Raw genomic sequence first — 24483 nt, 5'->3', positions numbered from 1 at the left:
TGCTTCATACATCTCCTTTAAACTTATCCCCTAGTAATTGACATTTCTACTCTGGGGGGGAAAAAGACTCCAACTATTCATTCTGTCCATGCCTCTCATAATTTTGTAAACTTCTATTAGGGCGAATTTCAAATGTTGGAGTACAAGCTGGTGTCGTGTGACTTGTGACCTCGTACTTAAATATTCAAGTGAGAACAAACCAAGTTTGTCCAAACCCTTCTCATTGCTAATGCCCTCCAAACCAGACAACATGTTGGTAAAATGCTTCTGTACCCTCCATATTCTTCCTGTAGTGTGCAGACCAGAACTGTACACAATATTCTAAATGTGGCTTAACTAAAGTACTATACAGCTGCAACATGACTTGCCACTTCTTAAACTCTGCCCTGACTAATAAAGACAAGCAAGTTACTCGCCCTTTTAACTACCTTAGAATCATGGAATTCCCACATTGCAGAAAAGGGCCATTTGGCTCATCAAGTCTGCACCCATCCTCAACTTGACAAAACAATTAACCCGCGAGGATAACCTGAAGAATATGAAACTGACTTTGTGAAATATATCAATGATATGTAAATAAAATAAGACACAAACCTTGCACTGACATTCAAATACAGAGTTGTTTGCATTTTGAGGGTAAAATGACATTAGAATAGCAAAAGAAATATAGAATGTTCACCCTCTAGGGAACATCCCACCCAGACTCAACCGCCTTCCCTATACTCGTAGCTCTGCCTTTACATTGGCTAATCCATCTAGCCTGCATGTCTCTGGACGCTATGGACAATCAACCTAATCTGGAAGCCTTCGGACTGGGGGAGGAAGTGGAGCATCTGTTGGAAACCCACACATGCAAAGAACGTGCAAACTCCATACAGTCACCCAAGGCTGAAATTGAACCTTGGTTTCTGATGCTGTGAGGCAGCAGTGCTAACCACCGAGCCACTGTGCCAACCCAAATTATCCACCTGTCTTCAAGGGTAACCCTAACAAACTATTGCCTGGAATTTGTCCATGTTTATTTTAATTATTGAGACTGTTTGTTTACAGGTTTATTTTGGCAGTCACCAAAGAGGCCACCTTGTCCAATGCAGTTTGACATAAATGATGAATTGTAAGTAACTGTAAGAATTTATATTTCATTATCTCTGTTGAAATTCTGTCACAATTTCTAGTTCCTGTTTAGAACCCCTAAAATCTAGATTGCAGTTTTAATTGTCCAATATCTTGGTAAATAATGGGATGAACTTGAATTGTAACAGAGACTCTCTTGCTTTCCAACTGTTGTAACAAAACAAGTACCGCAATCGTTCTTCTGTTTCTGCGAAGTGTAGTTGAAGTTGTATTCGATAAACTTCTAGGTTTTCATACTGATTTAATATCCTTAATGTTTTCAATCACAAAAGATCCTACTTCAGATTTTTTGCACATTAGAAGAATTGTAATGAATTAAATCTCTGTTTACTGTCTTTTGCCATTTGTATCCAAATAAGCAATTAGAGTATTAGAATCAAAACTTAATTACTATTTTAATGGGCATTCATTTTTCAGGTAAGTACACGAATTATTGTAAGTCCATTAAACAGATTTAAGTAGGTAAATATGATGTTCTCTTAATGAACTAGTTAACAGCAGTGTTTTTCAGAATAAATTAGTCAAATTGCTTTTTTTTTTAATGTTTCCCAGATAAGGCTGTATTCCTTGGTGGTGCTGGCCCATGATGTATCCTATTTTGTCTTAAAGTACTTGGAAAGCATTCTCAGAATTGTAACCTTTAATTTCTTATTGTTTTAGACACTACAATTTTATATTAAGTGCTGCAAGGCTTTTTGCAACAATTTACAAGGTTCCTTACATGGAAAGGGTAGGTCATCTTTACTTAGATAAAAGGTTTTCAACAACTTGCGTTCATATTGCACCTTTTACATATAAGACTTCACAAGACTGCAATCAGACAAAACATTAATACTGAGCCATTGTGTATTAAAACAGGTGACCAAAACCGTGATTGAAGTGTTAAGTTTTAAGGAGAATCTTAAAGGAGAAAGAGACAGGCAGGTTTTAGGGATAGAATACCAGAGTTTAAAGGATAAACAAGTTAAGCTGCAGTCACCAATGCAAAGCAATATAAATTGATTGTAAATTAAGCTGCATTTGAGAGAGTGCATAATTTTGGACAATTAAAATATTGGAGCATGTTAGAAGTGAGGAGAGGCAAGGCAGGGTAGGTTTCAAATATAAGGATGGGAGTTTTAAAATCATGGCATTGATGGACCAGGAACCACTGTAACTTCATTAGTTGTGAGTCAGAATGCAGGCAGTAGAGTTTTAAATAAATCAAGTTACCACAGATTGGAAGATGGAGGCTGGCCAGAAGAATGTTGTAATAATCAAGTTTTTTTTCCTTTATTCATTCACGGGATGAGGGTATCACTGGCTAGGCAGCATTTATTGCCCATCTCTAATTGCCCAGAGGATAGTTAAGAGTCAACGACATTGCTGTGGGTCTGGAGTCATATGTAGGCCAGACCAGGTAAGGATAGCAGTTTCCTTCCCTAAAGGTCATTAGTGAACCAGATGGGTTTTTCCAGCAATCAACAATGGATTCATGGTCATCATTCGATTCTTAATTCCAGATGTTTATTGAATTCAAATTCCACCATCTGCCGTGGTGGAATTAACTAGTCTGAATCCCTACCTGCCACTAACCCTCTAAAGAGCATCCATCCACTCCCACCCCTCCACCCTATCCCCATAATCCCAAATTTATCAAGGCAAATCCAACTAGCCTGCACATCCCTAGACATTATGGACAATTTAGCGTGGCCAATCCAACCAACCTGCACATTTTTTCAATTGAAAGGAAACCAGAGCACCTGGTGGAAACACATGCAGACATGGGGGGAATGTGCAAACTCCATACAGGCAGTCACCTAAGGCTGGAATCAAACCTGGGTCCCCAGCAGTGTTAACCACTGAGCCACTGTGCTGCCCAGGCTGAAGGAAAGATGGGCTGATGCTTGGTGCATTTATCCAGTGATTGGCTGGCTATTATAAATGAAATGATTCTGCACCTTAATTTCCAGACTCCGTTAAATTAGTTGATGTCAGGAAGCACGGCTGGAGAAGTACAAGTAATTTAGCAATCTCTGTTGGAGGTCCTCAAGTGTGGGCTTCAGTAGCAGGCCAGAATTGAGAGGAAAGAGAGAAGTGACCTTCATCCTCCTGCACATCAAGTCAGTTAAGTTCAGCAACTACAGGGGTAATACAGGAGTGGGGTTTGCTGAAAGTGATGATGTTGGTAGCAGTAGTTTTTATAATGCAAGGTTTATGAATGGTAGGCTATTGCACACCCACTGGGAGTGCAATGGAATAGTCAAACATAAGGGAAACAGGCTGAAATGATAGTATCAGCAGGAAATGAACTGAAATGAGCAAAATCAGTTGATATTACAGATATGGAAGTGGTCAGTCTTAATGATAGTGGAGATATGAAGCCAAAAGCTCATCTCAGGATTAAATATTGGCACCCTGGTTGTGAACCAGCAGCTTAATTTCAGACTATTGCCAAGTCAAAGAAATTAAACGATAGCAAGGAATAGAGTTTGAAGTTGGATCAGAAAACACTTGCTGCAGTGATTTATTTTCCGCTACTAGAATGAAATAGCGGTTGTAATATATTGAAAAAGAGCATGTTTCCAGGAATTATGCAACAATAAGCCATAATTTCTGGGAAGGTGTACATTGTAACTCTGTTTTGCTTATTACAGGATGTATCCAAGGAAGTTATCTCTCACATACTATTTAAGGTTGAGATTCCAAAATTCACCCCTTCTGCAAAAGTAGGTAATTGAGTAACAAATTAGACCTGAGTTTGGAAAAGTGACTTCTTTCACGCTGTTAATGTTTAGATTTGTGTATTGTATGATGGTGTATTTTAGCACTGTGAACTGCTCGGCATGATGGAGGAGCTTTTCTGCTTATAATGCAACAGTTGTTTTTGAAATTCTTGCCGTGTCTCACAATTGATTGGTAACTCTTGATACTTCTAAATAGCCCAAAATTTATTGAAGATAAAGCAAAATTTTGGTATTCCTATTTCCAGAATGCATCCAAATCTCTCATATATTGCTGGTTTGGGAATCCAGCGCACATGCTGTAATAATTATATCATTACACAATTAAAGGAGTGCATATTAAAATTTAAAGTGTCAAGTTAATTTTGAATCGGAAAACTTCACTTTGGCTCCAAAAGAATTAGACTCAATTGATTAATTTAAGATTAAGGGCAAAAGAAGTTCTTAAAAATAACAAAATCATTGCTCTGATTTGAACAAATTACATTTTCAAAATGGTTGCTGATGACTGTGCAAGATACAGCTGAAATAAGAAATTTTAAAGAAAGAAGTAACTTTGTTATTCAGTCATTGAGATCTTCTAAAAATAGATAAATAATACCAAATTCACTGGCTCCTAACATCTGCAGATGGCTTGTTTTTGTGGTGGCTTCCTTTACTTGGTATTTCAAGTAGAATCATAACTCCCAATTAATAAGTACCATTTTAAGCATTTCAAGACAATTTTCGTAATGCTAGAACTCTAAAGGACTAGTTCCTAGGACAGAATTGTCTTCAACATAAATCTTTCATGTTAAGCATTTATGCTTAAATGCATTTATGTCTAGATTTTTCTCATCTGCCCACACAATAATGGTTAAACATCTTAGTAATTATCATGGGAACAGTGCTTGTCTTCAGTCTCAAATCAAATGATAGGCTTAGCTGCTTCTGGGCTGAAGCCTTTTGAAATTGGTAGCTCAGTGAACAGAAATTTCATCTGAAACTGACAGCAGTTCAGAATAAGATATTACTTCTGGTTCCACATACACATTGCCACTTTAGTGTGCCCTACTCTTTCCTTGGTTGTCCTCTTGCTCCTACAGTACCTTTAAGTTTTGTACTGTCAAACCGCTATTAATAAGCACAAGTTGCTCCTATGTCTGAGGAGGACTTAGAGTCATAGAGATGTACAGCACAGGAACAGACTATGCTAACCAGGTATCCTAGATAAAACTAGTCCTATTTGCCATCATTCGATCCATATCTGTCTAAACCTTTCCTATTCATGTACCTATCCAGATGCCTTTTAAATGTTGTAATTGTACCAACCTCAACCACTTCTTCTGGCAACTCATTCCATACATGGCATCACCTTCTGCATGAAAAAGTTGCACCTTAGGTCCCCTTTAAATCTTTCCCATCTTATCTTAAACCTATGCCTTCTAGTTTTTGACACCCTCACCCTAGGAAAAGATCTTGTCTATTTACCGTACCCTTGAACTTCATGATTCTGTAAACCTCTATAAGGTCACCCTTCAACCTCCGACCCTCCGGGGGAAAATAGTCCCAGCCTCTCCCTATAGCTGAAATCTTGGAATCCTGGCAGAATTCTTGTAAATCTTTTCTGAACCCTTTTCAAGTTTCACAACATCCTTCCTGTAACAGGGAGACGAGAATTGCACACTGATTCGGCCTCTATTGGAATACAACGTCCTGTGCAGTCACAACATTATCTCCCAACTCCTGTACTGAATGCGCTGACAAATAAAGGCAAGCCAACTGCATGCCTTCTCACTATCTTATCTACCTGCGATTCCATGAAACCAATTATGATTGTTTCAATGCATTTTCCAAAAGTAATAAATCTGTTCTGTATAATGGGGGGAGAAAAGTGCATACTTTTTAAATGAAGTTATATTTGTTTAAAATTATTTTTTGTTTTGCATTCAAAAACTTTACATGAACATTCTACATTAATCTGTTTTAGCAAATAGAAACAGATGAAAACGTAAAGAAATCTGACCAGGCAAAGCTCGCAGTAAGCAGTGAAGAAGAAAGAGTGGCTATTGACCTGTTGAACAAGGCCAGAAATGCTGGAATGGCAACGAAAAGTGAGTGCATTGTTCTATGAATGAATGAATTTCTCGTTACTGCTTTGTAGGTTTATTTAAAGTGACTCCACAGAATGTGTGACTTAGGCAGAATTTAATTATTTCATTCGTGTAAAAGCCTAAATCATATCATCTTAAAGTCTACGCTTTCTACGTATTGAATGGCCTCCTCTGAGCCTTTTTGGAAACTCAGCTCCACTAGGTGAGATGATCAGAATTAGATGTGGTCTAGATAGTGATGTTATTAAACTTTTTATTGAGCTGCTCAATAATTTCTGACCTAACCTCAGACTAACCCACTGTCAGCTCTGTAATAAATCCTAACTGATTTCTGACGTCTACCAGGAACAGGATATAATGCATTGGTTTACTCTTGGAAACAGAGTAAGATACAGGACTGTCAGAGAGAGAAGAGTAATGGGTTTACTTTTTGAGTTAGTATAGAAGAGTTAGAACCAACTTGTAAGGTAAGTAGTCTCCTCTTATGTTCCAAACTCCTGTGATTTTCTGGTCCTGATCACTGCCTGTTGGGCCATAATGCTACCTGTATTGTGGAGGTTTTGCACGAGTACAGGAACAGGTTCAGCTGTGATGATATCCCTTCCACCCACCATTGCCAAGTAGCTGTTGGAGATTCGGTCTAGGTTTAACCAAGGCTAAATGGCCACCTGGATGTGGTACTGCATAGTTACTACCTATTGGACCCTGGAACAAATGGTTTCCTGTGGGAAGGAACAATTCATTGGAAGAGAGGAGAAAGTAATTGTCAATGCAATATGCAATATTTATCAATGAAAAATGGTTCCAGACGTCTACAGTATTTTTTGTTTATTCCTTGGCAGATCGCCTCCAGATGAATCCAGTCTCCTTTGAAAAAGACAATGACAGCAATGGGCACATCGATTTCATAACTGCTGCTTCCAACATACGAGCAAAGATGTACAACATTAATACGGCAGACAGGTTAAAGACAAAGCGGATTGCTGGCCGAATCATTCCTGCCATAGCAACTGCAACTGCAGCAGTATCAGGACTGGTAGGAACACTTTACAAGTTGTGATATAAATTCCAAATCAGCTGAGTAGGAATGTAATAATAACTCAATGAGACTAGACATCAGAAGCTGAAAACTGATCAAAATTGAATTTACATGGTAAGGTGTGAGCTGTTACCAGAAAGTAACCCTGAAAAAGCTGCTGGGCAAATAAGAAAAATAAAACTGTTCATTGGCAAAAGTTGCTGTATCCCCAATCCAGAATGACTGTGTCTTTCCAGTCCGTCATTGAATAACTGGCTGTTTATGCCCTTAGATACACAAAGGATGAGTAATAAATGCTACCTTGTCACTATCATATGACGATATATGCGTTTGAGGGATTTGTTTGTTCTAGTTCTCTTGAAGAGACGTTTTGGAAACTTGATGCTGAGGTGTCTGCTCCATGGAAAGTAGAGTAATAGCTTTGGGTTTTCTTTAAAACCAGACAAAGGAAGCATGAATGAGTGGAATCAAGCTCACAGACACCCAGGGGTTTATATTGCTTTCAGTTGTTAAAGTTGGGGTTTTTGGAGTTGAAGCTGCTAGATACAGCTCCACCTTTGCTGCTAGAAGGGAAGTGAAATCTATTTTGCTGAGTTTGCCTTTGCCAAGAGTGTATTTACGGAATATTGCAATAATGGAACAGTTAATGAGTAGTAGTTAAATAGTTTATTATTTTAAGTATTTTGATAGCATTAAAAGTTAGGCCAGTTCCTTTTTTTCTATATTTTGACTGCAATGTGTTTTGCTTAAAACCTTGTAGTTTTGGCCAGTCAAATCATATCTGGAACACAGCGCCTTACACTTGCCTATAAATAAGATTAAAAATTCAGGTCCAGGCTATCTCCTTGATATGTTTGAGTGGGTTTAGTCTGGTCCATAACAATCTCACACCTGAAAACTAATATCGTTTGAGTAGAATTTTAGTTGGAGTCAAAGTCAAAAGATCAAAAATGAATGTAAAAGAATGAATTATGAAGTAAGATTGTCCTTCCCTTAAATTGATTTTTACAAATTCTATTTTTGTACATATGGATTCAGTGTGTTTGTGGACTCGTGCCCCTATCTGTTGGTGGCTTCCAGCTGTCCTTGTGATTTCTGACCATAAATTTCCACAGTGATTGCCCAGCTATTGACCTGTTTCGCTGGGTATTTGTGTGGGTTTGGCATCTAGATATCAAGTGACAATGAGCAAGTTGCAAGTAACCATGTGTGTCCTAATGGCACTGCCTGTCAGGCCATGGTTTCCTCAACACATTTTGATGCTAAGTTCAGTTATTAGCTCAACCAATTTTAGTTTTTGGAAGAGTAGGTGTTTATTAGTTGATCACAGTTAGATATAATCAGTGCAGCAGTTACAGGGGATTTGGAGAATGGGCCTGTTTAAGCTTTGTGTGGGGAATTTGGTCATTCATTCCTTAGCATGATCAAACAGTGCTTCTTACTTGAAGCACAATGCAATTAGAATAGTACTGCAGGCGCACAGCCTGTATATTGACTTGTTAGTCTGCCTCAGTGCTGCCCAAGAAGAACTTGTACCCATTATCAAAAACATCGCTCTGGCCACCACATCATGTCTGAAAAAGGTTACCTGTTTTCAATGTAGTCATTTTGTAAATGATATAGCTCACATTTATTTAATATAGAATTCTCATAGCCATTAGGAGCAGCATCTTTTTCATTGATCCATACTAGATTAAAAGCTAATGAAAGTAGTGTTTTTGCTTCATCCCACCCTCTTTCAGTCTCAAGATTTGTCTTTTTTCTCCTAAAATTTGTCTTTTCTGTCTAGGTTGCTGTCGAGTTAATTAAGGTCATTGAAGGACAGTCCTTCGAGGCATATAGGAATTGTTTCTTTAACTTGGCTATTCCTGTTATAGTATTTTCCGAACCAGCTCCCGTCAAAAAAACACAAATAAGGTAAAGGAAATGATTGCTTGGTGTAAATGAAATCTTGATGCTAAGAATGTCACCTTTTAAATATGTCAAATAAAGTGCTAAAATAATCAAGATTTTTACAATCTTCAAAACCAATGCCTATGTTTAAATCTTCTTGGGGGAAAGACTTCAGTTGCTGAATGATTGAGGTGATAAATATTAATCCTTTAAAAAATGTTTATTGTGCCAAACAGGTTAAAGCTGAATAAATACCAATGAGAAACGAACTCAGAATGCCAGAGAAACTCAGCAGGTTTGGCACCATCAGTAGACAGTGAAAAAGAATTAACGTTCCCAGTCCTGAATCACTTCATCAGAACTGAATTTGTAGTTATGAGTCGTCGTACTGGACTGGAAACTTTAGTTGCTTCTCTCTCCATAGACGTTGCTGAGTTTCTCCAGCATTCTTGGTATTTGTTTCAGATTACCAGCATCTGCAGTATGTTGCTTTTATTCAAATATCATATTCCTTTAGTTAAGAAGGGCGTTAAGGAGAAGTGTGGAAACTATAGACCAGTGAGTCTGATATCAGTGGTGGGTAAATTGTTAGACAGTTGGGATTCATGCAGAGGAAGGGATGATTAGAGGTAGTCAGCATGGCTTTGTGCGTGGGAAGTAGAGTCTCACTAACTTTGTTTAGTTTTTTGAGGATGTAACCAAAAAGATGGATGAGGGCAGAGTGGTAGACATTGTCTGCAAGGACTTTAGTAAAGCCTTTGACAAGGTTCCATATGGTTGACTGATTAGTAAAGTTAGATCACATGGGATTCAGGGAACTTTACCAATTGAGTACAGAAGTGGCTGGGCGATGGGAGCAAAAGGAGATGGTGGAGGGGTTTTTTCCGGACTGGAGGTCTGTGACCAGCACTGTTCCTCAGGGATTTGTGCCAGGTTTACTGTTGTTTGTCACTTATATAACCGTTTTGGATGAGAATTTAGGAGGTATGATCAGTAAGTTTGCAGATGACACCAAAATTGGTGGTACAGTCATAGAGGTTACAGCATGGAAATAGGCCCTTCAACCCAATTTGTCCATGCCACTCGGTTTTCACAGTCAATCTAGTCCCATTTGCCTGAGTTTGGTCCATTTCCCTCCATACCAATCCCATCCATGTACCTTTCCAAATGTTTCTTAAATGACAAAATTGTACTCGCCTCCACCACTTTTTCTGGCAGCCTGTTCCAGACACTCATTAACCTCTGTGTGAAACAATTGCCCACTGAACCCTTTTGTATCTCACTCCTCTCACCTTAAACTTATGCGCAACAATAGTAAAGAAGATTATCTAAGATTACAGAGGGATCTTGATCATTTGGACCAGTGGTCTGAAGTGGCAAATGGAGTTAATTTGGATAAGTGTAAGGTATTACATCTTGGTAAAGCGAAGCTGGGCCGGATTTATGCAATTCGTGGTAGGACACTGGGGAGTGTTGTCGAACAGAGACACCTAGGGGTCCATGTACATAGTTCTTTGGAAGTTGTGTCGCTAGTAGACTTGGTGCTTAAGGCATTTAGAAACTTGCCTTCATTGCCCAGATCAGTGAGTATAGGAGTTGGGACCTCATATTGAGATTGTACAGGACATTGGTGAGGCCTGTTTTGGAGTATTGTATAGAGTTCTGGTTCCTGTTATAGGAAGATTATTATTAAATTGGAGATGGTTCAGAGAAGTTTTATCTGGATATTGCCAGGACTGGAGGGTTTGACTTCTAAGGATGGGCTGGATCGGCTGGGACTTTTCTCACTGGAGCATAAGAGGTTAAGCGATGACCTTACAGTGGTTTATAGAATCATAAAGAGCATAGTTAAGGTGAATAGCAAAGGTCTTTTCCCTAGGATGGGGTAGTTCAAAACCATATTTTTCAGTTAAGAGGAGGAGGATCTATAAAGGACCTGAGGGGCAATGTTTTCACACTGACAGTGGTTCATATGTGGAATGGAACTGCCAGAGGAAGTGGTAGATGCAGGTACGTTTAAAAGACATTTGGACAGGTACATGAAAGGAAAGGTTCAGAGGGATATGGGCCAAATGCAGGCAAGTAGGACTAGTTCAGTTTGGGAAACTTGGTTGGCATGGACAATTTGGACTGAAGGATCTGTCACGTGCTGTATGACTCTGAGTGTTCACGGAGATCTAATGAAATATTTTCATCTACTTCGTGGCTGTTTAACTCTAGCCAGTCATTGGAAAATGTACTCTAGTGACTAGCCGCTTTCTTTACTAATCAGTTCTTTGCCAAAGTTAATAATTGTCATCAATATGAATAACAGCAACTGTTTGTATTTATGTAGAATTGTCATGTATTTGTATACAAGAATATCCATGGGGTAAATACAAGATGATTTTATCTACATGTGATATTCAAGTAGATCTGGTCAGTTCTATTAAATCCATGCTGTCAGTTTGGTTCAAAAATGCTATCAGTTTCTGAAATAACAAGGCCACTTCTTAGTTAAATGCTATTTGCAGTGTGGTAAAGTTTTGGACCTTTTTAGTTGTATGAAGGAAAGTTAGAAATCACACAACACCAGGCTACTGTCCAACAGGTTTATTTGAAAACGGAAGCTTTTAGAGTCTTACTCCTTCAGGTATTGGTGAGCGAGGAGGTATCAGAGACAGAATTTACAAGTAAAAAAATTCGAAGGGTCACACCGCTGATGAGGATGTACTAAATAAACCTAAGGTGCTGTTAAATCTTTCATTAGTTAGAAGGTTTTAATTGATTAATATGTATACGTAAATCCCCAAATTCCTTTGAAGCCACTGTCCTGACAAAACTAAGGTTTTATTAGTGTAAAGAAGAGGTGACATTTTAGGTCAGACAATATATGTTAGGTATGAGGCCTTGTTTAGAATTTGTTTGTGCTTTGGTGAAACAGATTCCAAAATTTACTAACAGCATCTTAGGTTTGTTTAGTAATCCTCATCAACAGTGTGATGCCTTGATCTTTACTTATAAATTCTGTGTCTGATACCACCTCTTTCACCAACATCTGAAGAAGTGACGCTCCAAAAGCTTGTGTTTCCAATAGACCTGTAGGACTATAACCTGGTGTCGTGTGATTTCTGACCTTGTCCACCCCAATCCAACACTGGCACCTCCACGTCATATATGAAAGGTGGGTATTGTCAGGTATTGATTTTGGATATGCATTTTCATTTCTCTGGTTTCAGTCATTTGATCTGTAGCTGCAGTATCGACTCCACATCCTTTTGAACTAGTGAGCATTGCTGTAATAGAAGCTGCCTGTTGTAGAGCCAGTGGTCCGAAATCAAGCCCTGGGAGCGGGTCTCAGTAAGATTCCCTAGACCACCATCCTTCCTCCTCGAGTGAGGCGGGCACAGGGCTCTCACAGTCTCCTGTTCCTTGTGGCTAGAACCTTGGTTGCCATTACTCATGTACTGTGGCAGTCAAAAGCAGGGAGAGGAGCCAGAGAGGGGCCTCCCACTCTCTCTGTCTTGCTCGCACATGCAGCCTGTTTGTGTGCTCACCCTCCCTGCAGGCTGATCCTCCATCTGGCTGGATGGTTAAATTTGTTCCATCAGTAAGATGAAAATTTAACTAAAGACACAAATCAGGCACTTGTAAACTGACTCCTCTTTTTACACCCAGTCCAATTTTCTTTTTGTTGGCCCCATCACTGGTGAGTTATACTTATGATATACATGAAATAGTCTTGACTCATACTGCACAGAAACAGAGCCTTCAGTCTAACTGGTCCATGCTGATTGGATGTCCCAATCTGACCTAGTCCCATTTGCTAGCATTTGACTCCTATTCCTCTCAACCCTTCCAATTCATATACCCATCCAAATGCTTTTTACATGTTGAAATTGTACCTGTCTCCACCAGTCCTTCTGATAGCTGGTTCCATGCTCACACCACCACCAACCACACCCCCCCCCCACCCCACTGCATGACAATGTTACCCCTCAGGTCCTTTTTAAACCTTTCCACTCTCACCTTAAACCTATGCCCTCTAGTTTTAATCTCCCCCACACTGAGTCTGAGTTGTTACTTTAATGTAGTCACAAAGATGGAGAATTATTTCTGTTATTCTTTTCTTATATAATTTGAAACATAAAAATCTTCGAAAAGAGGAGACATTTTAACCCACCTAATTTATAGTACCCAAAACGTAATAGACAAATAATCATTTCTAAGAAACCATTAATCAAGCTCAGTACCCTCCTTCATTTCCCCCCTTAGGAGCCGTTAAACTAAGAGCCTCAACAGTTTACTTTTCTCTAACATTCTTCAGATAAAGAAAAATATCTTTGAGAGCTTTTCAAATTAGAGAGGGCTAAATGCACTCTGATTAATAGACAGGAAAGTGAATGAGGGAGAAGTTTGCATGAAACAAGATCATGGTCGAGGATTTTGCTAAGACAGTTGAAAGAACTGAGGGAATTAGTGCCTGAAAGATTTAGAGAAAGCACAAGTATGTTCTACAAATAAAGCCCTTCAGTGTGGGAGTGGAGGTGGGCCACGTGGAATCAAGGGAACCCTGCATTGAACGGAACAGTTCATGCATGTAGGTTGCAACTTTATCTGCTGCTTTAAAAGAACAAGTATTTTCAGGATGCCAGTAGAACATGGTCTTCAAGGGTCTACACACTTCAGACTTCTGAAGTACCACTGAACCAAACTGATCATATGCTTTCATGTTCTCAGCATACCACTGTTGCAAAACTGAATGCTATAAACAAATGATTGTTTCCAACTACAGTTAGTTTAATAATCTTGTCCTAAAATCAAACTTTTTGTTTTGCCATAGGAATGAGATATCATTTACAATCTGGGATAGATGGACTATTTATGGAAGGGAAGATTTTACACTGTTAAACTTCATAAATGCTGTAAAAGTAAGAGAATTTTATTCAAATTGCTTGTAATTTTTTATTTCATGGTGTTCAGTTTCAAAGTTGTGTGTTTGCAAAGAGAGTCCAAAGGCATATTTGCATCATTACTTGTGCAAAGCATTTTTTTTGCTTCAGAGAAATTGCAAAAGCTACCGTGTGGCTACACAACCTGAATGTGTTCTGCCTTCAGTATGCAGCTTTACAAGGCCCTTTTGAGAGGTGCATTCTTCCCAACTTGGGCTCAACACCCCTTGCATTTGTTGAGTTCTGTCATGGCAATTGCCATGCTTGATCTTGATAGATATGAAGCATTCAATGTGCATCACACCTAAATAGTTCACAAGATAGTCACTTCGAAGAATAAACTATAACAGAGTATTTTGCCCACCATGCCTTTATTGGTTCTTTGAAAGAACGTTCTAATTAGTGTTATTTTTCTGCACTTCTCCATAGCACAGCAAATATTTCCCTTTCAAGTACGCATCAAATCACTTTTGAAAGATACTGTTGAATCTGCTCCTACCATCTGGTACAGTCCAGATTCTTGTGATTCACTGTGCATAAAACTATGTTCTGCTCACCAGGATTCTTCCCCATGTTAGTGCTGAATCTCCTGCCAATGGAAACAGTTTATCTTTGTTTACTATGTTAAAACAGCATATACATTTTCAATACTTCTATTAAATTTACCCTAAGCAGAACAATCCCATTTTCTCTAGATTTTATACATAACTGCAACATGAAGTCTTTCAAACCATTCTAGTAATTCTTCCCTGCACCTGTTCCAAGGCCTTGATGTCCTTTCAATACGTGCCTAGAGTTGAACACTCTGTTCCAGCTGAAGACCTATACGTGCTATTATATTGAAAATATGAGGTAGCAAAGATTGTTTAAAGAATTGGGGAATATTTTGGTGTAGATGGATTTTGGAAACCGGAGAGTTTGGAGGCTAGATCTGGGGCTAGATTTCATCCCACTTAATTCCAGATAACCTTAGAAGCCAGTTCTCCAAAGGGGAGGATGATCGTAGATGAAAAAGCAGCACTTACTAACATATCTGAGTAATAAACTATTTGCTATTAGCACATTAAATTCCAGTGTTACCCTGCACATTCTGATGACCAGCACCTAAATTTCAGGACTTGTTTTCCTGTAACGAGAAAGTTTTCTTTGTGTTGGACAATTAAAATTCTTACAGCTCAACATGGTACTCTGTAATTTTTCGCGATTTGTAGAATTTTAATATAGTTATGGATTTCCTCATTTCTCAGGCACTCCAAATGACCAAAAATATTTTCATCACTGATATCATTTACAGTCCTATTGTTCCAATGTAATGGGGTATCAAAACAGTTCTTCAACAATAGCTTGTTGCACTTTTTCTGCAGATTTATCATCACATCACTTTCCTTTTATAATTGACGCTTGTATTTATATCACAGAATCTCATTTGTCTGTTTATGGTTGCTCTGCTTTCTCCAAGCCAACAGGACCTGTCATTCAAGTTCATACTTTATCCAGTTCCAATGAAAGATTGCAGATCTGAAATCTTAACCCTGTTTCCCTTGCCATAGATGCCTCCTGTTCTAAGTACATCTAGCACTCTTGTTTTTATTTCAAATTTACATCATCTGTAGTATTTTGTTTCTGAATTAAATTCATAATGTATTTTAGGTCTTGGATGAGGGATGAGAATTGTCCAAATCACAGCCGGGGGTTACCCTGCTCCTCTTTGAGCTGTGCCTTGTCCATCTTTAATGAAAGCAGGTGGGACCTAACTCGATACGGCATTGAAGTATCAGGGAGACAACATACTTCTGACTCAAAAGCAAGACTGCTTACACTGAGCCATCACTATCGAATAGTAGATAAATCCTGGTTGAATGCTAGTAGTGAAGGATTTAATTGACTTCAGACTTGTTTACTCTTTAATGGAGATTACTTTCTTTCACTGAAGGAAAGATACAGCATTGAGCCCACCATGGTGGTTCATGGAGTGAAAATGTTATATGTACCAGTCATGCCAGGACACGTGAAGCGATTAAAATTAACGTAAGTAAATTGTAAGCTTGAGTTGACCAGTAAAATAATTTAATAATTAGTTCATTAGTATGTTTGCAGTGAAGGAGACATCAGGCTGGTGTGGGCTAAAGCCAGCTGCCACATCAATGATATGGGGTGTAACCAATGCAGAGTGATGGGATTAAATTTTCCTCCCTTTTTTTGGGTCTTCTGGGCTCTGTATGGGAATATCTCGGACAAGTTTACACAATCCAGCACAAATTAACAATCTCGCTCCGGTTTCAGAATGATTGGTGTGAGAAATGTAAATGATCCCTGAAGCTGGGGTGCCTTTCTGATTTTAGACTTAGTGGGCACCTTCTGGTTTAAGAGAGGGAAGATTACACAGACTATCTTTCTAGGGCCTGGAACATAGAGAATTCAAAAAGGTCAGCATTATGTTTTCCAAATGGACTACATTTTTGGTATTCATAATTATAAACTGGTGAGAAATCACTTCTTCCCAAAACTTGTGATAATCAAAGGTTTGTCAGTTTGATAATGTGCAAAAAGTTTTGATTGTGCCATGACAGGCAATTAGAAATTAATGGAAAATAAGTTAGTTCAGTGCAAGCTGGTTACTGGCATCTAATTGAAATTGTTGTCTCAATTGAGACAAACCAGCTATTCATGGATAAGGAGAGTTGATAGTTGTTTAGTTGGGAATTTCCACTTGAACAGAATTTACTGCGTTTTCTACTTCTGCATTCAATAAGCTTCAGTTCTCTGCCCAGTTTGACAAATGCACAAATGGAAACCCTGAGCCAATGAACATTAAATTCTACACTCCAGTGCAAAACTGAAAGAGTGCTGCAAATTTGGAAGAGTAATCTTTAGGTTTATAGTGTAACTGAAGCTCCATCAGCAGTAAGATTCAGAGAAACTGACACTAGATGTGCTTTCCCAGTATCCTGTCCAATTCTTATCTTTTCTAATCATTACCATACCACAGGTATGTTTGTAGAGCACTTTGATAATCCAGCTACAAAGGACTACTTTTGATTGACTGAGGAAGTGGATAAGTGGTGTCCAATCCTAGGTAAAGCCGTTCAAAGTTTTACGTTCGTGTCCATATTTTTCCATTGCAGAATGCAAAAGTTAGTGAAACCAGCATCAGACAAGAAGTATGTTGATTTGACTGTGTCATTTGCACCTGAATCTGATGGTGAAGATGATTTGCCAGGTCCTCCTGTGAGATACTATTTCAGACCTGAGGAGAGCTAAGCCCATGTTTGCTGTGGATGCCTCCAGCTCCCTGAACCAACTGCCATAGAAGTGGAGAAGCACTCTCATAATTTGCTAAATTGTTCTGCTTTATTGTGATGTAAATGTTACTGTAATCTCCTGCACATGTTGCCCAATGCAGACTGCCTTAATAGTGGCAATAAAATTTGATGTTTATAAATGATTGTCCGCATACTGTGTTATGATGCAGTCAAGACAGTCCAGTCCCAGGTGCATGATGCATATCACCTTTCTGTATAGACTCTTTATTGATTTAATTTAACTGCTTTGTTAGCTGTAATTTCAAAGTGAACAAGGTTCCATGTTGCCCTACACCAAAGATGTATAGCAAGTGTACGAAAGTGGGGTTCAACCTATCTACTTCTAACTGCTTTAGGAACAGACTGTGGCTCCGTAATTGAATTACTGTTTGTTGTCTTGATCAAGTATTTATATGAAATAAATCCCCATCATACAATTACCAACCTTTAGTCTATCAGTGTAAAACATTTTTAAAACCCATAAGTTGAACCCTCCTTCTGTAAAATAGCCGTGGGTTTTGCAGCATTGAATTATTGATGTGCACTCAGATTTCATGTTATTTTGGCCATACTATCAACTCTAGGTTGGCTATTTTTAACTATTATGAGCTATGCGTTTTCCATTTGTCTCCCTTAAGTTTTGGACTAAAGAAGCGTAAATTAAAACTAATCAATTTGTTTTTGTAACCACTGCAGTTTCATTCAGATCATGGACCATTGAGTTTTTTTAAAAAATTCTGTAAGTAATGTTTCTGTAGGCTGGTCTACTTGACATTTAGCATGGTATTGTTAAATCTTGTTTTATATTCACAAACCATAGAGTTTGTGTTGGCAATTTCACATTGAGGACATCATTATTTGTATCTTCAGGGAGTTTTTTTATTCCATTTGTATATAATGCAACAATCAAAAAGTTGCAAATTTTAGCTTCATTTATTTTTTTAAATATTTTGGTAAACGTAATATTGTGATTATATTCAATATGGGAGCACTGATTTAGAATTACAGAATGCATCAACTGCATAAAAGTCCCTGTTTTGGTCATTCAGAATTTTGGACCTGAGGTTTTGAAAGGCACGGTATCAATGCAAATCTTTATTTGGGCTGTCAGCTGTAATTCATTGGTAACGTTCTTGTTGGAGGCATTCAAGACTTACTGCATAGACCTGAATGCACAATCGAGGATTACACTTCAGTGTGGTGCTTGAGTGTGCTCTGCGTTATCAGAGCCGACCTCTTTACAATTAGATGCTAAACTGAGATCCTCATCTGCTGTTTTAGATGGATGTGAAAAATCCCTTGATGCTATTTCAGAGTAGGAAAATTCTACCTTTATCCTCAACCAATGATTATTTTTAACAGATTGATATAATTAATTGACCAAACAGTGTAGGACGTTGCTGAGCAAATATTGGCAGATTTTCTACATTACAACAGTGAGTCAAATCAGAGGTAATCCATTGACTGGAAAATGATTGAAGCAACCTGAAGCAATGTAAGGTGCTTATGTAGATGCAAATTATTTTCTCTTTTTGTCTAGTTGTTCAGCATTAGATTCAAGTAGCATCAAAATGTATGTTTCATTTGTTTAATGGAAAGCTAATTGACATTGCCAATTTTAATTGAAAAAGCTCAACTTCCATGTATAATGAAATTGAATTCATGGAAGTGCAAACTTTATAACTAATAAGCCAGGTGATCCACTATGGCAGACAACATTTTCAACTTATGTTAACAAGTTAAAATTCTGTCCCCAGATGCTATAATGCTGGTGTTCCGGCTGAGACATTTCAAACATGATTTTATTTGTGCCACAGAGCTATAGGATTGTCAATACCTTTCCCTTCACATTTGGAATAGTCAGATTATTTGAGGAGTGTCCTCCCTAGATCTTCGGTTTGGAGAAGCCAAACACTGTGAACTGAAAAACTTATCTAATAAAACAAAAATAAAATAACTTGGAACCAGTTATCTTGTAAAGTTTTTTTTTTAAACTTTTGGAGTAGCATTCCAGCATTTGTTTGGTAGGTATGGAAGGTATCTTTTCTCAGGAAGAGAAAACCTGTCCTGATGGCTTTCCTCCAAATAAAGCCTCCTTACTTGTCATAAGTTACAACACCTGCCTTATGGTGTGGTACTTCTATCCAAATTACACCGGTCCCCATCCTTCTCTAGGGATTTCTGCTTATTAACATCTTATCTGGTTTCTTCCCATGTCTTATTTAAAATTTTAATACTCCCCCTGTCAGCAGTCAGCTGATCTTTGCTGATTTTAACCTAATATGAATTCATCATGTTCTCCAACCTGATCATTCCCTCCATGTAAACACTCAAACTCACTCATGGCCAACCCATTAAATCTTGCCATCTCAAGTAGTTGCAACTCCCAATCATAAATAAAACCATCCATAACCACATTTTTTGCCTCCGTGTCCAACCATATCTCATTCCTCGCATTACACAGGGAAAATTTATTCCCTACTAAACTTGCAACTGTGTTTTCAAAATCCCACTGTCCAGCCTATCATCCTCCATTTATGATATATACATAACCAACGCACAACTTCCCTCCATCCTTGATTTCCTAATCTTCATTACTCATTAATACCCTCTCCAATCCCTGAAGTCGACAAGTCAGATTTGAATGAATATGGTATGCAGTTTGTTTCACTTTGTTGTTATATTTGGCTATGCTACTATGTACTTTTGGTTCTGCTCTTTTCAGCTAAAACTGCACAATGGAGTGCAGAATAGTGAGTCTTGTTTAAACAAGGTCCAAACCAACAATATGCATTTATTTTTGCAGCTAATGTGCAATCTACTCAATTCTGAATGTGGTATTGAATTACTGGATAATCATAGTTTATCAACATTAACTTGATCCACATGAAATGACAAAACAATATTTTATTTCAAAAGAAAGTTGCAGGCACTAACTGATGCCTGTTGTACATTGCAATGATAACTTGAATTAATATCTTGCATAGATGATGCTTTCCATTCTTAATGTCCGTAAGGAAACAAAACTTCTGCTCCTCAATACACTTCCAAAATATCAAATACAGAAAAGCAACAGCTGGTAATTAGGTACATATGTTCTTGTCTTCAGATAAAAAGTAAGAAATAGGAGCTGGAAGTAGACTATTTGGCCTTTCAAGCCTACTCCACCATTGAAGATCATGTTGATCTTGACCAGTTCTCTGCACTCTCCATCCTTTAATTCCCGTAGTATTGTAAAATCTATACATCTGTCATGAATATGCTCACCCCTCACCGTGGTAGAAAGTACAAAATGTATATACACATTTGAGTGAAGACATTTTCCTCATCTTAGTCCTACATAGTTGGTGAAATTGAGCCCCTATTCTTGACTCACCAAACAGGGGAATCATTTTCCCCAGTGAAAGCCTGTTATGAATTTTGTGTTTCAATTAAATCTCATGTAATTCTTAAGCTCCATTTAACTCTAGGCTTAGCCAACTCAGTACATCCTCATAGGGCTATCTCCTCTTGCCAGAAGCTAGTCTTATAAATCTGCATTTCAGTCTCTAGAGAAAGTATGTTCATGTTTGGGTAAAGAGACCAATGCCTTGTTCAGTTATAGTAAGACACCTTTACTATTACACTCCTCCCCCCCACTCCGATAAAAGCAAATAGAGAAATGTTCTTGCTAATTTCTAGCTGAATCTAGATTCTAACTGATTCATATACAACAAAATTCAAATTTCTGATAGACCAGCAATTGTGTGCAATCACCTATGAGAAAGATTCAGCATTTTATTTTTTCCTTCCAAAGTGGGATACAACACATTGTATTCCATTTGTATGTTCCTGCACACTACTGACCTGATTACGTCTTCATACACTCCACCCCTCATCCCACAGACTCTACGTTTTTCTCATTGCTTACTTTTGTATCATCAAAAACTTGATACATTACTCAGTTCTCCATCTGAGTCGCTAATATAGATTGAAATAGCTGAGGCCCCAATATGGATCTTGTGGTGCCTTGCCAGTTACAGCATGCCAACCAGGTAATGTCGTCCCCTTGTTCCTTTTTTTAAATTAACTAATCCTCAACCATGATAATTCTAACTCCATGAGTCCTAATGCTGTGCAATACCCTCTTGACAACAACTTCATTAAATATTCATTGAAAATCCAAATAGACAACTATTATTTACCCTCTGTACATTTTATTAGTTATCTGGGCTGCTGTACATTACATAGCCTCAAGCCTATTTTTAAAAAAAGTGAAATCAGCTTTCAATTTACACATAACTCAGAAGTTGCTGATGGTAGAGTTTCAGATATTCTTGTTTAGTTTTATCCAATGACACTGCACAAATAAATCCTTTCAAAGCGATAAACTGAGGTTTGAAAACACTTGGGAATCTGGCCCCACTGGCAAATATTCACTAATCCCAATCAACAGCATGTTAAAATTACTTTTGTTCTCAATAAGATTGCACTTCACATCTCACTGACCAGAATATCAACAGGGGTACAAATCATTTGTAAATGCTGTGCTTTGCTGCTTGGTTTTATAACCATACTTTTTTAAAAAATAAGACCAGTTGGACTGAATGGCATTCTTCTGCCTGATTCAATGAATGAAACAGCTGTGTGTTGGATAATATTGAAACTGCAGCATTTGGGAGACAACTTACAATTAAAACCTCAACTGCTTTAAAAAGCAACATGAAACCAGGTAGTGAAAGATCAAAACTAAAATGTTGTGATCTCAGAATATGTGGTCAGTGAAAGAGGAATTCAGAGTTACATTAAAAGCAAAGGGAAAACAGTATGATTTGTAAATAAAAACCGAAAGAACTGCGGGTGCTGTAAATCAGGAACAAAAACAAAAAGTTGCTGGGAAAGCTCAGCAGGTCTGGCAGCATCTGTGAAGGAAAAAACAGAGTTAATGTTTCGGGTCTGGTGACCCTTCCCCAGAAGCAGACTGATAAATAGACCAGGCAACTCAGAGCATGGAAACAGATCCTTCGGTCCAACCAGTACATACTGAACACAGTCCTAAACTAGAGTAGTCTCACCTGCCTGCTCCTGGTCCATATCCCTCCAAACCTTTCCAATCTATACATCCATCCAAATGTCTTTTAAAGATTGTAACTGTACCTACATCCACCACTTCATCAGGTTGCTCATTCCACACAACCCACTTAAAAATTTGCCTCCTGTCTTTAAAATCTCTCTTACCTTAAAAATGTGCCCCTTAGTCTTAGGGGAAGACAACTACCAGGAACTATCTATCTCTCTCACTGTTTTATAAACTTCTTTCAGGTCACCTCTCAAACTTCTACTGACAGCCTTTCAATTTACATGCTATCTGAAAACATTCTGACCTTTACTTATACCAATAGAAAGTCTGACTTGAAATTCCACTCACTCCTAATTGAAAATTATGTACTTGCAAGCATTGTATTCCTCATCTGGATTTTCTCATATTTCAGCCATGATGCTCTCACCTCCAAGTGAGAAGATTGAGGGTTCAAGTCACACACCACTAATTTGAGTACATTGAAGATTGACAATGCTGCAAAGAGCTACTACATGGCTTGAGTTGTAATGTTTAAAGGTAGGATGCTAAACCAAGGAACCAGCTGCTCAGGTGTGTAAAAGATTCCATGGCACTATTTGCAAAATGATGGTTAAAATCTCCTGGTCACTAGATCTATATTCAATCAACCAATATGACTAAAACAAATAATAATCACCAGGTAATTCCATTGCTGTTTGTGGGACCTTGCTATGTGCTAATTGGCTGTACCATGATTACTTCACTATAACAATGCCACAATACTTCATACACTGTGGAACACTCTGGGATATCCTGAGGCTGTGATCTCTCATTTCTTGTATCACCTGAGTGCAGCTTCTAAAACGATGACTAAAATGACATTGTACTATCAGTAACAATGCTTCAATTATCAGCTTACAAGATTTTCCACTCCAGTCTTTCTTTTCATTCAATCTTGTAGATGGTTATCTGCCACCTCGGTATCAGAGATTTAAATGTCTTCTCCTGAATGTTAGCTTTTTAGATCCCAGTTAAAATCATTAGAACTCTCCCAGAATGCAGTGCAGAAAGATGCATTCAATGTCTTAAATTTACCATTAGATTTTTCATCAACAGAACTAGGTGTTCAACTGTTCTTGTGAGAATGTCATCTTCCACATCACTGGGGTTTGATGCCAACGAGAAGCAGATTGGTAAAGCCCAGAATTCTTACAAATTTTGTTCTTTGTTTACTTTGATGTAAACTTTACATTCAAAGGAGTCAATGATATCAACCCAAGAGCAATGCTGGTGTTTGCAGCTTCTCTAACTCAGTTAGACAAATACGTATTTGAATCAATGCATTAATCTTCTCCCAGTCTTGCCCGTCTCTCGTTCAGCTTTGCCATTAGTTCATCACTACCACCTCCACCTGCAAAGCAAGAACAGAGGAAAATGCCCAATCATGTTTTTACATTTGGGTATGTCACAATGTTTACCATTCGACCTTCAACCAACATCCAAAGAAATCTGACAAGACAGATGTGAAGACTGAACTACTGTGAGGTAATACTTTTCACAACAAAATGATTTCGAAAGAGTAGAGTTTGATGGAAATCGCTCCTTCCACACTGTTTCCTGTAATTTGTTTGGATTCTATTTCATCCCTCCAATAAATTATACTTGCATTTTCTCCATAATAATCTCATTAGCAGATTGAGCAAAGTTCATCACCCAGTCTCAGAATTCTGGATTTAAATTCAATATCGGTGTTCTGTTATTTTTGTAAAATAAATCTTGTTCTTATGTTGTCCCACTTTGAATCCACAGGGATTGGGCAATTTTGGTAAATTGCCCAAATAGCCAGTTGTGTGGTATTCAGTTGTGTGAATCACCACATCCAAGCCTGACGTTCACCTAGACTCCATGTATACACATTTTCCAACACAGGAGATAGTAAGAACTGTAGATGCTGGAGTCAGAGTCAATATAGTGTGGAGCTGGAGGAACACAGCGGAGGAGCAAGGATGGGACCCTTCATCAGGACTGGGCTGATGGCCGTATTGACATTTTCCAACATAGTCACTAAACAGCTCCCAGGATGCCTGTTACCAAGCTGTATATTCAAAGTTATGCTGTCAATGAGCCTAAATACCAACAGCACTTTAATTTTTATTTCACAGGGGATGGAGTATAAAAACAGGGAAGTCTTGCTAAAACTATATGAGGCACCAGTTGGACCATATCTGGGATACAGTGAAGGTAGATCAGAGAAGCTGTTTCCCTTTCTGAGACGGTCTAAGACCAAAGGGCAAAATCTCAGCATAAGGGGATTGTTCATTCAAGACAGA

The 24483-nt window shown here is 38.2% G+C and overlaps 2 protein-coding genes across 4 annotated transcripts in view; one reads left to right on the top strand and one right to left on the bottom strand.

Annotated features, from left to right (window-relative positions):
* uba6 (ubiquitin like modifier activating enzyme 6) overlaps positions 1-17255 on the top strand; it is a 101669-nt gene extending 84414 nt beyond the window's left edge. Inside the window, exons 25-33 of the mRNA XM_059643544.1 lie at positions 1051-1114; positions 1795-1864; positions 3771-3842; positions 5827-5950; positions 6793-6986; positions 8779-8906; positions 13705-13792; positions 15747-15841; positions 16939-17255. Coding sequence (XP_059499527.1) covers positions 1051-1114; positions 1795-1864; positions 3771-3842; positions 5827-5950; positions 6793-6986; positions 8779-8906; positions 13705-13792; positions 15747-15841; positions 16939-17074 — 971 coding nt within the window. The 3' untranslated portion in view covers positions 17075-17255. The remainder of the gene's footprint in view (positions 1-1050; positions 1115-1794; positions 1865-3770; positions 3843-5826; positions 5951-6792; positions 6987-8778; positions 8907-13704; positions 13793-15746; positions 15842-16938) is intronic.
* A 2750-nt stretch (positions 17256-20005) lies between these two features.
* LOC125450686 (signal-transducing adaptor protein 1-like) overlaps positions 20006-24483 on the bottom strand; it is a 57430-nt gene continuing 52952 nt past the window's right edge. For all 3 annotated transcript variants that reach the window (XM_059643560.1, XM_059643564.1, XM_059643556.1), the window contains one exon: positions 20006-23564. In XM_059643560.1, the coding sequence (XP_059499543.1) occupies positions 23497-23564 (68 nt within the window). In that variant the 3' untranslated portion in view covers positions 20006-23496. The remainder of the gene's footprint in view (positions 23565-24483) is intronic.

The sequence above is a fragment of the Stegostoma tigrinum genome, chromosome 3 (assembly GCF_030684315.1).
Source record: "Stegostoma tigrinum isolate sSteTig4 chromosome 3, sSteTig4.hap1, whole genome shotgun sequence".
Classification (NCBI taxonomy): domain Eukaryota; kingdom Metazoa; phylum Chordata; class Chondrichthyes; order Orectolobiformes; family Stegostomatidae; genus Stegostoma; species Stegostoma tigrinum.
Note: the sequence above shows the minus strand (reverse complement) of the source record. Positions and strands in the feature narration are given on the sequence as shown.